Source organism: Canis lupus, chromosome 3, assembly GCF_048164855.1.
Source record: "Canis lupus baileyi chromosome 3, mCanLup2.hap1, whole genome shotgun sequence".
Classification (NCBI taxonomy): Eukaryota; Metazoa; Chordata; class Mammalia; order Carnivora; family Canidae; genus Canis; species Canis lupus.
The window spans coordinates 32,203,263-32,219,136 of record NC_132840.1 but is presented as its reverse complement, the minus strand read 5'-3'; the positions used below and the strand labels follow the sequence as shown (position 1 = coordinate 32,219,136).

Below are 15,874 nucleotides of genomic sequence, written 5' to 3'. Positions count from 1 at the left end.
TTCCCTCTCTTCTGGGCTTCCAGTTGGCCTCCAGCCACTGCCTGAGGAAGCCTTTGTTCCACCCACACATTCCAGAATTGGTGTCTTGTCCCTTTCTCTGTTGTGTCAACAATTATTTCTAAATATTCAAATGAAACATTGCTGTCTATTAAGGTGGTGTGAGTAATATCACCACTGGGCCGTGTCTGAGTTTCATTCATAATGGGTGCCACACAAGTGGATCCATGTCTTTTTATCTGTATGTGTTAGAGTTCCAACTTCTTCCTTTGACTGGATTCCAGGAAGCAGAATTTTGGAGGAAAGAATATAGACTGGTCAGGATTTTCCATACTCTGCTCAGTTTCAAATGGGGTAATTTAAATAATGCTTCTGATTTGCACACCCAAGATTCCAGTGTAGACCCCATTGTAGACATGAATCGGTTAGGATGCAGTCCTTGAAGGAGGAGACCTGACCAACAAAGAGACTGAGTTTGAGGCTCCCCTGAATCCTGCCTGTGAAGCTCTAGCTGGGGCATCAGGGCATTAGGCCCCCTGTCCAACCCTTGCTTCCTTCCATGACACAGGGGGCTTCTGACCTTTAGGGCCCCCTTCTGACAACTATCTACTTTAGGGTTTGGAAGATGTCTGAAGGGTGATTTTCCAGAAAGCAGGAAGGAAAGCATCCATGGCAAGTTCTGCTCTACCACTTTCATGGGCCCCTTCCAGATGGCTGGGCTGTTCTGCGTGTACCTCCTCTTGCCTCCAGGCCCTCACCACCTCTTAACAGGAATCATCTGTGTATGGCCCTGGTCTGATGGCCCCACCTGGGTATGCTGATGAAATCTGCAGGCCCAGAGGAGCACCACTTTCCAGGGGACAGTGAGGAGAACAGGAATATCTGGACAGGGGCCCGGGAGGCCCAGAAGCCAAGAAAATGGGGTCTGGGTCACATTCCATTGGGTGGGAGGAAGGATGAGGCCGCCTGTCTTGTGCCACCAGGCCCACTGCCAAGGTTGTCAGGGAGCAATGAGCAGCTGGTTTGGAAAAACAGCTCCTGTCTCCAAAGTAGGGATGCAAGCCCTTCCTGGGAACCCTTTGGATGTCCCTACTCAACACCTTTCAACATGACCCTTGGCCTGACCCTAGTGAGGGCACTGCATCCTCTGTCCCTGGGATTCAGCCTCTGGGTACCATGGGATTAAAGGTCATGGAAGCAAGACCACAGGGTTAGGGAGCAGCTCATTTGCTATCTCAGGCCTGTGTCTGAGGAACAGTGCTGGTGAACAAAGGGCTATTGCAAGGCCTCACTGTGCTCCCAGGAAGCCATGGGCTGAGATCAAGTCCAGCCTTTGTCCTCTGTGCTGCTGGGGACAAAGGCCAGCTTTGCCTGGAGGCCTCCATAGGAGGGCCACCGCTGATCCAGGCCACCTGCAGGAGGGGTCCTGGCCAGCGGGTCTGTAGGCGGCTCAGACAAACCCTGCCCCACCCCATCCCCAACCCCAACCCCACCTCCTCACCTCTTCCTCCTCCCACCAAATCCTCAGTGTTTATATAATTCTGAAAACCACCCAAGCTTTGGCCTGGATCTTTTTTTTTTTTTTTTTTTTTTTAAGAATTTGCCCATTTATTCATGACAGACACAGAGAGTGAAGAGAGGGAGGCAGAGACACAGGCAGAGGGAGAAGCAGGTTCCATGCAGGGAGCCCGACATGGGACTCGATCCCGGGTCTCCAGGATCACGCCCTGGGCCGAAGGCAGCACTAAACTGCTGGGCCACCAGGGCTGCCCTGGCCTGGATCTTTCTGAAGGAGAACGTGCCAGAAGTGACTGATCTCCACGTAGTCCCTATGCAGTTCCTGCCTCCTCCCCCATCCATCCTATCCATCCCACCCATCCTCTCTGTGTTCCTCCAACTGTTCTTTTATCCCTCACCTGCACCCAGACTAGCTGGTTCCTGGACCTAATGGCTTCCAGGTGGGGTAACCGCTGGGCAGGAGGGGAGCCACACCTCTTTGGGAGAGCGCTGCTGTGATGTGGACTGTGGCCTGGCTTGAGAAGGGAGGCCAGCCAAGTGGGGCACTTGGCAGAGGCCTGGGTTGGGGTCTGGCTCTGTGCTGCTCAACCTAGCCAGCAAAGGACTGAAGACTAGAAGATTGGACAGCCTGAGCCCTGAGCCCACAGAAAGGCCCAGAGCCCAGTTGGGAGATGTCCTAGGGCCTCTGGCCTGTGGCCTCTGTGTCCTACCCTCCTCCTTTCCCTGAGGTAGGAAAGTCCAAGGCTCACAGGTCAATAGGCATTACTGAGATGTGTGGCCTTATGGGCAAAGCCAGTACCCACCACTGAGCCAGCCCCTCTGGCCTTTGCCCTCAAAGTGGGCCCTCTGCCACCAAAAGGGACAAGGCCTAGGCTGGGTCCACACACACTAACGGCTTGGATCTTGAGAACCTCTGGGCCTTAGAAGCTCTGGATGCCAGGGTTGAGTTTTGATGCTTGGCCCTGCTGCCCATGACAGCTGTACAAACTGACCACAGGTGCCTGTGTTTCCCAGCAGGCCAGCCCAGGGGCAGCAGATGCCTCTTGGCCACTGAGACACCTGACCAGTAAGATAATGTGCTCCCACACATGTGCCAGGAGAGCAAGGGTTCCTGGGGCAGGGCAGACCAAGGCCACACATGGCCCCAGGAGGCTGATGCAATGGGACAGGTCTGGAATGAAGGATAGGGAACCTGGGGGTGAGTTCACCTGCCATCCCCCCATACTGGGCTTCAGGCCTCTGTAAATCGCTGGGGGCACCCAGCGTCCCAGCACACAGGGCTGTCCATGTCCTCATGCATGTCTGCAGGGCTCACTTCAGCTCCTAGAAAAGCCTTGCCCCACATTCACCAAGAACTGGTCAAGACGTGTAGAATAGAAGAAGGGAGCAGAGGAGAGAGGTGAGTGTGCTCTAGGGCCTGGCCCATGCCCCCTCACTCCAACAGGCCTGGATTGAGCTGTGGTGAGGACTTTGAAGCCTCTGGGGGCCCCCTTGGCCCAGCGCTCTGATTTCCCCAAGAGCGGGTCCTTTCTGTAGGCTCAAGCCTGAAACCGCCCAAGCCTCTGCTTTACCCTGCAGGATAGGTGGTGACAAACAGTTCCGCACCTCTTTTGGGCAGGACAGCTTCTGAGCTCTAGGCCCACCGATGCCAATAGCAAGGCTGATGGGGCACCTGGGATGGGATGTAATGTGGAGCCTGCCTGGGTGGGACCCTCTCTCCCACGTGCATGCCGATGGTGCTCAGTGTGTCCACAGACTCCAGAAGCCCTGGCCCACCTCCCTGAGCATCAATGTGTTGGTTATAAAACACCAAATAAAGTTGCTACCCAATCCAACTTTTTAAACAAGTCTGTTTATTGAAAGGATCTGAAAATAGTAATAAGGCTTCCAACAACATCTAACAAATTTTCAAGATATTAACAATATGAAACATTAAGAATTTACTTCAAAAAATCCAAAGTTTTCTTCCAAATCATGCTGCTTTCAGACTTGGTTAGCACTTGCTTTTTTTTTTTTTTTTTTTTTTTCTGTCTAAACCAGTGACTCAAATTCTGAATGACACTGTCTTTGGGACCTAAAGCTGGGAGGTTTGGTTCAGCCCCCTCTCAGCCCAAGGGAGTCTGAGCAGTGAGCCTCTGACCTTGCCAGGTGCCTGTGGGTGGGTGGGTGATAAGGGCCGTTGGCCAAGCACCACACTGAGAGCCACAGGCACTAAAGCAGACACAGGAGATGGTGCTCAGGCTGCAGAGCCTGCTCTGTGGAGGCCCCTGGCTCAGCGTGGCTGCACACGTGCTCCAGAGCCCTTCTATCAGCCCAAGAATGAGGCATGTGACCCTCCACGAGGGCAAAGCACAGGCCCATCCCTCTTACTCCAGAAGAGTCCAAGAAAGGGCAGCTTCTGTCCCTTGTGTTCTTGCCAATTCAATAGATTAAAAATGCACCTCAAAGAGAAATCAGTTACTCAGAAACAGATGCCCAAGTGTAGGATGTCTGTCAGGCAACAAACAGCAACCGGGGGCCAAAGCCATGTGCACTGAGCCACAGCTCCCACCAGACCACTCTGGCTCTGGTCCCAGGTGGCAAACACACACGCCTATGGTCTGGGTGGCCAGCTGGCAAAGGAGTGACCGCTGGAATGATGGGAGTTTCCTCGCAAGCCCAGGCCAATGGGGAGAAGCAAGAGCAGAATGGACACAGAACGTCCCCACCACCTCTTTCCTCACTAACCAATGCGTCCCCATCTTCTAGTTGTAGTCACAAAGTACCACGGCTTACTAACCGAGAAGCGCCCTGTCTCTCCATGGACCATCACCCCCACAGTGAGCATGCTGAACAGAGTGGTCCCAGCTCACGGCACCAAACAGAACACGTGTAAACATCGGAACAAGGCTCCATTTCACAACAGTCCAAATCCCATCCCCTCTGAAATCTTCAAAGTGTGTACAATAAAATCTGTACATAAGCAGTTCAGAAAACTTAAAATAATGTCTACAAAGTATACACAGGATTTAAAATACCTTTCAGGGTACAGAGGGGGCTGCCCCTGCTTCACGAGGAATGTGCATGGGTCTGACCTCCTACCAGGTCACGCTGGGCTTGCAGGGGGCGACAGCATGGAGCTCTGCCGGCACCTGTCACACCACAGCAGCGGGGGAGGGGAGAGCCTTGTGACCAAGGCAGGAAGGTATGCCCAGATGAGGTACAGATGCTGAGCAGGAGAGAGAGGGGACCCCTACATTCATCAGCCAATCAAATACCAAACTGTCTCTGCAGAAGTGTCCCCTCTAAGTCCTTTTAAGGGAAAAGGTGCAGGATTTAAGGGGAAAATCGTGGTAGCTATAGGTTTTTGGCTACAAGACATTTATTTTCAACACGGAAAGACGGATCAATCCATTCTGATCCCCTATGAATTTCAACATACTGATTGAAGCACAGGTTTCCTGACAAAGAATTACACAGAGCACACCCAGCTCTGGCATCCCCAACCTGCGGCCAGGCCCTGAGCCACAGCACAGGTGCCCCCCAACATCACTTTTCTTATTTAGAAATGCAAAAAAGAAGTCAAGATTTAAAATGTTAAAAACAGCTGATCTGGTTGACAAAAGGCAGATTCCGGCTCTTCCCCTGGCTACAAAGTGCTGTGACTTCTGATGCCTGCTCGGGCTCACAGCGCATGTGCTCAGGTCAGCCTGTTCCCAGAAGGCGGAAGGTGAGTGGGAACCAGGCAGGGGAGCAGCTTCGGGACTCTGGGGTCCCGAGTGTGGACAGCAGGAGCTCAGACCTAGCCCTCCCCCTCCCCCTCCTCCCCTTCCTCCTCCTCCTCCTCCTCCTCCGTGAAATGCGCCTGTTTCTTCCGCACGTTCCAGTGCAGACACTGTGCAAGGCTCTCAAACCAGTCGCTCACAGGGTCTCGGACGCAGATGGAAGGAAGCGGGTAGCAAGAGGTAGTGATGCTGATGCTGAGGCAGGGGAGAGATACAGCACAGGTAAGCTCACAGCACCAGGCCAAGACCCTTCCCCAGGGGCCATGCCCAGCCTAGCTGGGCACCATCTGTGCTCTGCTCATGCCACTTGCTGCAGAGCCTGGGGCCTGCCTCACCCTAAGGACAGGGGGCTCAGGGGGAGTACCTCCTGGGACCGAGTGGACAGGAGTAGCCACAGCGGCACCAGGGCAGGAGGGTGGGACAGAGTGAGAGGCCATGAACCTGTCACCCTCAGCGCAGCACAACATGGGTCACATGTTGCCTCCTGCGTGGGTGACCAGCTGCCCAAGAGGATGGAGTCCCACGGTGGTCAGTAATAGAGTTCTGTCTGCGGGACCCCCACAAGCCAACCTCAACAGGGCATGAAGGCAGCAGGCAGGGCCTGCCCCTACTCCAGCCCCAAGGCTCACACACCTGTCTCCATGGCGGATTTCCTGTCTTTTCCGTCCATCGAAGGACACCCATGCGGTGTTCCTTGCTTCCGGTGAAAGCATGATCTGAAGGAGTCAAACAGGACAGGTTCGGGCTCATGAATGCAGCTGAAAACCTTAGACCCCTGCCCCAGGGAGTGGAGCACTGCCCAGGAGAACCCTTGAAGGTATCCTTATAGCCCACTCTTCACCAAGGCCAGTTCTAGGCCATGAAGGCCCTCACTTATGTCTCACTTGACACCAACCCTGGGAAACAGGACAGGCAGTCATCAAGCCCAGTCACCAACCATCTACCCAGAGCCAAGGACACCAGCCAGGAGTCTGCCTCCAGTGCTCTCTCTTTGTGGCCCCACCTACCAGGGCTCAGAGCAGGGACATGCCAGCCAAGAACGGAGATGGAGGATCAACAGTGGACACCAGCCACATGCCAGGACCAAAGCACCACTCCTCACAGGGTGCCTCTCACCCTGCCCCTACCCAGCGGGAAGTATCCCCAGCTCCCAAGGGCCCACAGCCCTGTTGGAGCGGCTGGCCTGGCTCTCAGCACTGCCCCCACTGACAAGACAAATAAGGACGAGAGTGAAGCCCTTTGCAGCACCCAGCAAGGTAGGGCCCACAACCCAGTGGGTGTTGGGGTCACAGTTGGGGGCAAGGAGGGTGGTCAGCATGGCAGGCTCCAGGCAACAGATTAAACCAGAAAGGATAGAGGGTGGACTCTGACCTTCAGCTCGACCCCTGCAGGGACCACAATAGGTCGGAATGACAGCGAGTGGGGGCAGATGGGCGTGATCATGATGGCTGGCACGTTGGGGTGGATCATGGAGGCCCCGGCGGCGGCCGCATACGCTGTGCTGCCCGTTGGGGTGGAGACGATCACGCCTGGTGGACAGGCTACAGGGTCAGTCTCTGTGGGTTCCTGCGCCAACCCCACCCTGTGGGACCCCAGGCGCCCACCTACCGTCACCCTGCACTGTGGTGATGAGGTGCCCGTCTAGGTAGACATCTACGTTGGACAGGTACGAGGAGGGACCTCTATCGATGACAACCTCGTTCAGGACCTGGGGGAGGACAAAGTGACTGCACACTGGGAGGGGCCAGCCTGGGTGGTCTGCCCCACAGGCACCTGTACTGTTCCTGGGCTCTCTGGAAGGTCCTGAGGGCGGTCCCACTGGGTCCAGCCCAGAGTCCCCCCACCTTGTGTCTCTCTCCCTGAGGCCACACGACACGCAGGACAAGGCCGGAGCCCGGACAGAGCACGTGTCCACAGACCTGATACTGCATGACCTGCTTCCCAACCTCCGTGTCCAGGTCTGCAGCCAGTACTCCATTCTCGCTGATCCCGTTGGGCATCGTCATCTTCTTCCCTCTGAGTTCCTTCACGACCCGGACCTTCAGCCGGCTCCGAAGAACAACAGCTGCATTCCCTGGGGGCCAGGAGGAAAGGGGGTGTGGCACCCCACAGGAAACAAAGACACCTCTGCTTGACCAGAGACCACCCACTTTCTTTTCCCAAACCGAGGGCAGCACCTCTGTGACTTCTGTGAAAATCAGTTCCCACCACTAGTCAGCACCCACAGCAGCTTCAGCATGTAACCTCCTCAAACTTCTCAATGTTAGGAAAAAAGGTTTGACCCATTCAAAAATTTTAAATCTCAATCTCGAAATGCTTAAATGTTGCTCTACACATTATTTAAAAACCCAAAAACCAAATGAAAAGACAATCCCATGTTCAGAACTCCTTGTGACTTCCAGAACATTCTGACTTACCTTGTATCACCTGAGTAACTTGGGACTGAAAATTCTCGAAGTTGAAGGGGGTTAGGAAGCCCAGGGAACCCAGGTGGAATGCCATGACCGGAGGTACGCTGCCCTGTGAGCCAATGAGCAGGTCTGTCAGCTAGCTAATCTACTCAAAAGCCACATGACTTGTCCCCAACACGGATGGACCCAGTCCCCAACTGTCTCTGGGAAGGGACAGGCACATGAGTGCATGGTTGGTGCTGATTCTAAGTGACTGCACGGAAGGTCAGCGAGTAGTTGGGGAGGCCAGGAATGGTGGCATGCAGAGCCGATGAGAAACCAAAGCAATGAACTGACCAGCCTGCTGGCCACAGAGGACAGGAGAGAGCTGGTCAAGCCTCCACGCCAGAGCCTCCCACTTCACCTTCCAACACACCTCAGCTGGGACCCTCCAAGGGCCCCGTCTAGCAGAGAGTGAAGGCAGGCTTTGGGCAACTTGAGTGAGGTCCTACGCAGACTCCCACCCTCCTACCCTGGAGGCTTAGCCTGCAGTTGCAGCCTTCCTCTGCTGTGGGCCGTCGCCTCAGCCAGGAGGTGCCCACAGATCTGCAGCAGCCCCCAGGACAGTTTCTCTGCCACTGCCCCCCTTCCTCCCAGCCACTCCTGCTGCCCAGTCCAGGCTTGCATGCCATACTTGTACTCTCCTGCCAGGAGCACTCCCAGTGAGGAAGGAGACCCAGAGAGAGAGAGCAGATGCATCATTTGGTATTATTTGCAAAACAGTTCTATTGCCAAATAACCACACTTAAAAACAGTTTGGGGGATCCCTGGGTGGCGCAGCGGTTTGGCGCCTGCCTTTGGCCCAGGGCGCGATCCTGGAGACCCGGGATCGAATCCCACATCGGGCACCCGGTGCATGGAGCCTGCTTCTCCCTCTGCCTGTGTCTCTGCCTCTCTCTCTCTCTGTGACTATCATAAATAAATAAAAATTAAAAAAAAAAAAAAAACAGTTTGGTCCGTACCAGAATAAGAAACCATAAAACTTGGCATCCCTGAGGCATAAAGCCACAAGGTACCAGAAGGGATGGAAAACCTCACTGGGAAAGTATCTCCTCATGCAATGCTGAGGCCAGGAGCACAGAACCAGCAGCCAACCTCACCTGGAACAGTGATGAGGCATAAAGCAGGGTCCCATCCCCTCCCAGGCATATGATGAAATCGATCTGATTGGAAATGTCATCATAATCTAGAAAATAGAACAACACAAGAAAAGGTGTCTCGGCAACCCTCAATGCCACAGGGTACTCTGCCCACGAGGGGCAGGAATGCTAGAAGCTTCTGCCAACTCCAGGGGTGTGGTGCCAGCAAGCCACAGAGCCAAGGACAGACTCACCTTCTCTGAAGGTGCAGAACTTTTTCTTCACTGCTCCAAAGTTGTCATCGCTCACCATGGCAGGGTCTTCTAGAACCTTCTTCTCCACATAAACAATCATGTTGTTCTCCTGGAAGGGAGACAAGCACATCAGCTCCACCAACAAGACCCAGTTCAGATCACACTGGTCTTCCATGAAGCCTCCTTTTAAGCCACAGTGTTTTATGACGAGGGGGGAAGTGAGTCCTTAGTCCTGGCCAGCAGACTGCTTTCAACCTGCTCACGCACAGATTTCTTTCCTTCTGGAGGCTCTGTGACCCTCAGTTATGGAAGTCACTTGCCTGAAATGGGCTTCTTGACTTGGCCTGCTCTGTGCCCACCCCTGCCACATGACCCAGAACATGGAGCCTCCCAAGCTACAGGGTGGAATCCAGTGGACACAGATGCAGAGGGGGTGCTGGGGGGGAGTCCTGGGGTTGCCACCCCCCAACCTGGCTCACTCGCCTCCATCAGGTACGTGCAGAGCTCCTTGAAGGGCTGCAGCAGGCTAGCATCCCGCATCTTCTTGATGACGAGAACACTCTTTGGGGACTTGTTCCACGTCAACCGCTGGCTGGCAGGGTCCTGGATATGCCTGTGAGGGGAGAGGAGTGTTCACATGCTTTCCCTCCAGAGGACAGGCATCCTCGGAGGCATGTCTCTTAGGCCTTGCACTGTGTGCTAGCCCCATCACAAACCTCCAACACCGTGACTCAAACCACCAGTACAAGGGGTGTGGTGACTTCATCCAGTTACTGACCATCCATCACTCACCCTTTCCAGCCGTTTCTGCAAGAGGATGGGTCACTCACAACACCCTTTGTGAGCTTCATTGCTGCCCAGGTCACGTGCGTGGCTCATGAGTAGGGTACAGCTGCTTTGGTCACAGCATTTTAGTCACACTTTGCTAACAACAGAAGTGTAGGGCATACCAAGCCCCCAAATTATCCCAACTGTACATTTGTACTGTAAATGTAATTTCTGCAACCTCAAAACTAAAAGCAAAACAATCCTAAAGTGACTTCTGAAAGGCTGTATAAAACAGCTAAGGCAAGAAAACTCCCAGAAATTAAAAATCAAGCAAATCTTATATAATCTTTTCACCATTTACATGATCCTCTTGGCCAATCACCTATTTAAAACAAAAAGTCCTCAGGATCACCTTTAACACCAAAAAGGCCAGACTGGAGGTCCCCTGCTCTTCACTAAACTAGCCGGCTGAGCTCAGCTGCCCTTGGCAGTTGGAACGTGCCCTGTCCAGGGCCCAGGTACACTGACCCATCCCAGCCACACAGGAATCTGAGCAGGGCTGTGGAACTGGCTCGGCCCCGTGGGAGGAGCTGTCAGGCCTTGATCAGGTGGAGGGGTGTACACTCCCCAAACTTCGTCACTCTGCTTGGCCGTGGGCCTCAGAAAAAGCGTGGACAGCTCACGGACCTCTGCCAGGTCGAAGCCCCCTTGTGCTGACCCAGGCACCCATGGCCTGTAGCCTCTCTGGTCCTCAGACCCGGCTGTGCCCAGCCAAAGCCACCAGCGTGTCCTGCACAGGCCTGGCTGCCAACTGGGACTCCTCCTGCTGGATCACCCTGCAAGGTGGGAGGCTGACCCTCCTCCAGCACACAGGTAGTGGATGCTGGATGGGAAAGCAAGGACGCCTGAGTGGTAGTAGGTGACCAATCTGAGCCACTGCCTAATAAGCCAAAGGCAATCAGATGTTGGTAATTCCACCCATTTCAATATAAGAGAAATGTGAAAATGCAGACAATAAATTAGAAAGTGAAAGTTCTTTGTAATCAACCCTTCTAAAATATCTTACTTTCAAACACTAGAGAAGAAGTTAGATTAGGACATGTGAAGCCCTGCCCCAGCAAGGTACAGTGTTGTAAGGGAGCAGGTACAGGGTGGAGAAAGGGTCCCCCAGAGATGGCAACCCCACCAGACAGTGCTGGGCATGTGGGCTCGGAAGGGAAGACATGGCTGCTCACTCTGCAAGTCAGCTCCAGGGACATTTCAGGGGTATCTGCCCCATCTCAACCAACCCATATAACCTCCCTGAGGCTCACAAAGCCCGTTCATACAGTGGATGTGGCTCGGCTGGGATTACATGTTGGCTAATTAAGGCTCATACACTCACGGTGGCACTTAGGCCGAGTGGAGTAACAAGGAAAGAATAGTTCTGCCCAAACCAGGAAGTACAGGGAGGGGCCCTCAGGCAGATGGGGAAAGGCCAAGGGCAGGGCCAGAGCAAACAGGAAGGCATGGGCACAGGGGAGGGCAGGGCTTGGAGCAGCAGCAGCAGGCAGCTGGGGCTCTGGTTTTGGAGGCACCTGGGTAGGTGCTATGCAGAGCTGGCTGTGGGATACTAGAGGAGCTGTGGCAGACCAGTAGGAGTCTGCATCCAGAGAGGACCTGCCCCAAGCACAGCAGCAGTAACCAGACAGCTACAGAGAGCACCTGGAACCAGCAAAGACAATAAAACTTAATTCTGGTTGTAAGAGGCAAGGCAGCCAAGTCACAGGTCAAAAGACCTCCCGATTTGCACAGCAATTCCCTGGGAAGCCTGGAGGTGGCAGCACAGACAGTGTCACTGTCCCCAACCCACTGCTGGGGCTGCCTCAGAGAGCAAGAACCCCCTAGACAGCTCAGTCATGGAAATAAACCTAAACCTGCAGCCCTCACCCCTGTGCAAAATGTGAGGGGACCTTGTGGGGGCTTCAGGGAAGGTGGGGAGCTCACCATGAGGTGCCAAGCACAACGGTCGGGGTAGGATGGAATTCTGTTTAAGAGAAAGCAGCACCATGGGGTAAGTGGTTCGGGTCTTTCCCTAAGACAGACACCATGGTCAGAGCACCACACAGAGCCCTCGAGCTCCACCCCTGACAGCTTTGTTCTTACAGCTCCCCATCCGCGTGGCCCCCAAAGATGCACTGGGAGTCTGGCGTGCTTATAACAGCTGTGCCCACAAGGTGGGGTGTCTCTCAGAAGTAAAGCAGGGTCTCAAAATAGCCAGTTAATGCCTCTGTATTTCAGGAATAATTAGAGGAGAAGCATATCTGACCCAGTGTACTGTGAAATATACTGGTTTCCTCCACGACTTTTTACTGTAAAAACAAAACAGTAACTCTAAAGATCATAGTCAAAGCCCATCCAGCTGCAGTGCCTGAGAAGCAGAGCGTGGCCCGATCCCCATCTGCTGTCCGGAGGGTGGTAAGGCCCCATGCTCACCGGAGCCGGTGGAGATGCCCTGTGGCTTCTGCTGACGTGAACTTCTCACCCAAGTCAGAACATTGCACAGCACCATGATCGCACGACAGCACACACTCCAGGGAGTACCCCCCCACCACCACAGCACTCACATGATGGTCTGAGGGTTCTGCAGAACGCAGGCCTTTGGTCCAAACGTGGTCACCGGGCATGGCCCATGCAAAGAGCGAGTCCTCCTGTGGGGAGATGGGATACTGTGGGTGAACAGACCTAGGTACAGACTGTTAGACCCTCAGAAAGGCTTTTAACTGGAAGGACCTTACATCCATCATCTTCCCAGTGTCCATGTGATGGTCCCTGGAGACCTGGCTCTGGTCCTCAGAGCCACATGGAAGCACCACATGCTGTGTAGCATCAGCAATTAGAGCGTGCTCCTCAGAAAAAGGACCCCAAATCAACGCAGGTGCCCAGGCCCCACCCCAGGAAAAGGTAAGACCTCCCCCAGGGTCAGGCCTGGAAATTTGCAACTGAACAGTCTCTCTGACCAAGTCTGTCTGAGGACCAGTCCTCCGGTCTCTACTTGGGAATCAAGACCTTAGAGACCAACCCTAAATTACCTACATGAAAATTCTGACAAAAATGCTCATACTGAGTTGCACAGTCAATATAAAAAGATATTACTTGAATGGTTCAACTTCTCCAATAACCAAAAAGTGACTCAGCCATCATAGAATCACCAAATGAAGGGGCTGTGGCCAGTACATGTTGTGGGGACACCACCACTTGGCTGCCTCCCTCTCTCTCTTTGAGGGGTTGGCACCCACCCTGGCACAGGCAAGAGGGAGTAATGAGGACACCCCCATGGAGTTTTGGGACGTATTCAACCCCAGTGGCCTCACAGTCCCTTCCTGTGCCAAAAATATTGTCCCAAAGATGGCCAAATGCTGACTTCATCTTCAACTGTCTCATGGGATCCACAAAATCTTCAAATTCAACACAAACAAAAACAGATTTCCTACCATCCTGTAAAAGGCAATACACCTAAGAGAGAGGCTGGTGTCCAGTTAAAGACAAGCCCTCCCTGGCCCCCCCGAGTGCACAGAGGGGAGGCACCTCACAGCAGGCCTCCCCAGGGGGTACGCACAGTTCCTGCTCAAGGACTGGTGTGACCAGGGATCCCTGGGTGGCACAGCGGTTTGGCGCCTGCCTTTGGCCCAGGGCACGATCCTGGAGACCCGGGATCGAATCCCACGTCAGGCTCCAGGTGCATGGAGCCTGCTTCTCCCTCTGCCTATGTCTCTGCCTCTCTCTCTTCCTCTATATGACTATCATAAATAAATTAAAAAAATATTTAAAAAAAAAAAAAAAAAAAAAAGGACTGGTGTGACCAGATACACTCCTGTTATCTTCCTCCTTCACTGACACCCACACACAGAGGCTACCTCTGACCTGCTGTCACTGCACCACGTTCCATAGTCTGTGAACTAGAAATGGTGTGTGCTGAACCCCCCAAAACCAATAAGCAGAAGTAGTGCTGCCAGGAACATGAAAGCCCTGCACCGCCTCTCTGGTACGAAAAGCTGCACCACAGATGCCACATCCCTGCTCTGCTCCCCGCCCCAGGGAAGGCACTGCAGGCAGCTCTACCTTGCCTGAATACACACTTTTCACCAAACACTCTCCCCCACCCCCCCACATGTGACAGTCGTAACCCCTGCCGGAGAGGTAGTGCCAGCCCTGGAGGCTTCCACCCAAAACTCACCACCTTTAATGTTCCAGAAGCCAGGGCGACACCCACAGGTGCCATTACAACGCTGCCGGGTGGGCTCTTCATGGGGAGCTCTCAGCACTGTTGCTCAAGAGCATTGTGCAAGAACACGCACCACGTGGATCACCAGAGAGGGCACATCGGGCTGGGGGAGAGTGCTTGCCCAATACCCCCTGTGACCACACTCAGCCCTCCACCAGCCCCATCACCGTGTAGGTCCCACTGGTGTGCCTTCAGGCAGCACCCCCACACCTCAAACATCCAAAAGTCAGAGTGGGCACTGGCAGATAAGGCAAGAAAGGGAAAAGCATGTGGTGCTGGTACCATGTGGGGAGACGTGCCAGGAGAGCGTCTGTCCTCTGCTCTTGGGACTCAGCCCCACCCTACCCTCTGGACACACATCGTGTTAGCCAGGATTTACGAAGTATAGAGTCCTTAAAAGAACCCTTGGTCATGGTTTCAAGCAGTCAGAACATGCAGGGGAGGATGGTGGTTGGAGGAGGGCCTTCATACCTGAACTCTTTGGCGCTGGCCAGGGCAGGCGAGGCAGACAGGCTGCGGGACTTGGCCCGCCCCCGAATGGGATGCTTGGACCCCCAGTCCTCGTCCCCATGGCATGCGGAGCAGCGGTACGAGCCCGAGTCTGCGCTCAGTGCCTTACTCATGTTGACTTTCTCTTGTTCCATTTCCATAGTCGGTAAATGAGGACTTCGATCAGAAAAACACTGATGCCTTAATAAAACAAAGTAAGTAAATATGCAGGCAGAAAATAATATACATACACATACATGCACCCATTGCATTGTGGGACAAATATGGTTCAAGTCCCATTTGCCAAAGGACTTGAGAATAGTCGCTATCCCAAAGATATTCAAGAACTCAGGAACCGACCTGTGGTTTCTAGTGAATCTAGAAGAGCTAACATTCCAGAATAAGAACTAACAGGCTGGAGCTGTGGTGTTTCTCCCACAGAGAAGGCCAAGGGCCAGCTAGAGAAGTCACAGACAGAGGTATATAGCACATTGTGGGGGGTGGGGGTGGGGAATCACTGGAGGGATCACCGTGACGGGGGAATCACGGCGGGGGGAGTGGGGGGCCACTGTGGAGGGAGTCACTGTGGGAGATCACAATGAGGGGGAGTCATTGTGGAGGATCACTGTTGAGGGGGTAGTCACTGTAGGGAAGGAAGTCACTGCAGGGGGATCACAGTAGGGAGAAATCACTGCAGGGGGATCACTGGGGGGTATCATCGCAGGGGGAAGTCATTGTGTGTGTGGGAATCACCATGGGGGGGGCGAGTCACTATGAGGGGATCACCATGGGGGGAGCCACTGTGGGGGAAGTCACTGCGGAGGGGGAGGAGTCACTGTGGTGGGATCACCACAGGGTAGAGTCACTGTGGGGGGGGAGTCACCTTGGGGAGGAGTCATTGTGGGGGGGATCACTGTGGGGGGGAATCACTATGCAGGGGGTGGGGATCACCATGGGGGTGTACAGTGCTTAACGCCCCTCGGTAAGACTGACTAGCAGATATACACTGGACTCCAGACCCTGTGACTGAGCCAAAAGAACATTTGCCAAAACTGACCTACTTTAGCCTCAAAGAAAACTTCAATTTCCAAATACTAGTGAAGGTAGAGATCTTTACCTTCCAACTACAATACAATAAAATCAGGAAAAGACAAAAAAGTAGGAACAAAGAAAACAATCCTGCACCACCTGGGAGTGTCTGAACTTTGTCCTAATCAACTTCAAAACGGGTATCAAACCAACATTATAACATATCAAACAACAAGAGGAATGTAACACAAACCAAAGTCCA

The 15,874-nt window shown here is 53.7% G+C and overlaps 1 protein-coding gene across 3 annotated transcripts in view; it reads right to left on the bottom strand.

The window, feature by feature from the left end:
* Positions 1-3,347: 3,347 nt before the first annotated feature.
* Positions 3,348-15,874, bottom strand: part of NADK (NAD kinase) — a 30,418-nt gene continuing 17,891 nt past the window's right edge. For 2 of the 3 annotated variants that reach the window (XM_072820077.1, XM_072820079.1), the window contains exons 2-12: positions 14,566-14,784; positions 12,437-12,520; positions 9,546-9,675; positions 9,063-9,171; positions 8,830-8,915; positions 7,697-7,799; positions 7,199-7,353; positions 6,888-6,987; positions 6,651-6,808; positions 5,913-5,995; positions 3,348-5,474 (exon numbers count right to left, since the gene is read on the bottom strand). In XM_072820077.1, coding sequence (XP_072676178.1) covers positions 5,297-5,474; positions 5,913-5,995; positions 6,651-6,808; positions 6,888-6,987; positions 7,199-7,353; positions 7,697-7,799; positions 8,830-8,915; positions 9,063-9,171; positions 9,546-9,675; positions 12,437-12,520; positions 14,566-14,784 — 1,405 coding nt within the window. In that variant the 3' untranslated portion in view covers positions 3,348-5,296. Of the gene's footprint in view, positions 5,475-5,912; positions 5,996-6,650; positions 6,809-6,887; positions 6,988-7,198; positions 7,354-7,696; positions 7,800-8,829; positions 8,916-9,062; positions 9,172-9,545; positions 9,676-12,436; positions 12,521-14,565; positions 14,785-15,874 lie in introns of those variants that run through there. The other variant, XM_072820080.1, reaches the window with a different exon arrangement.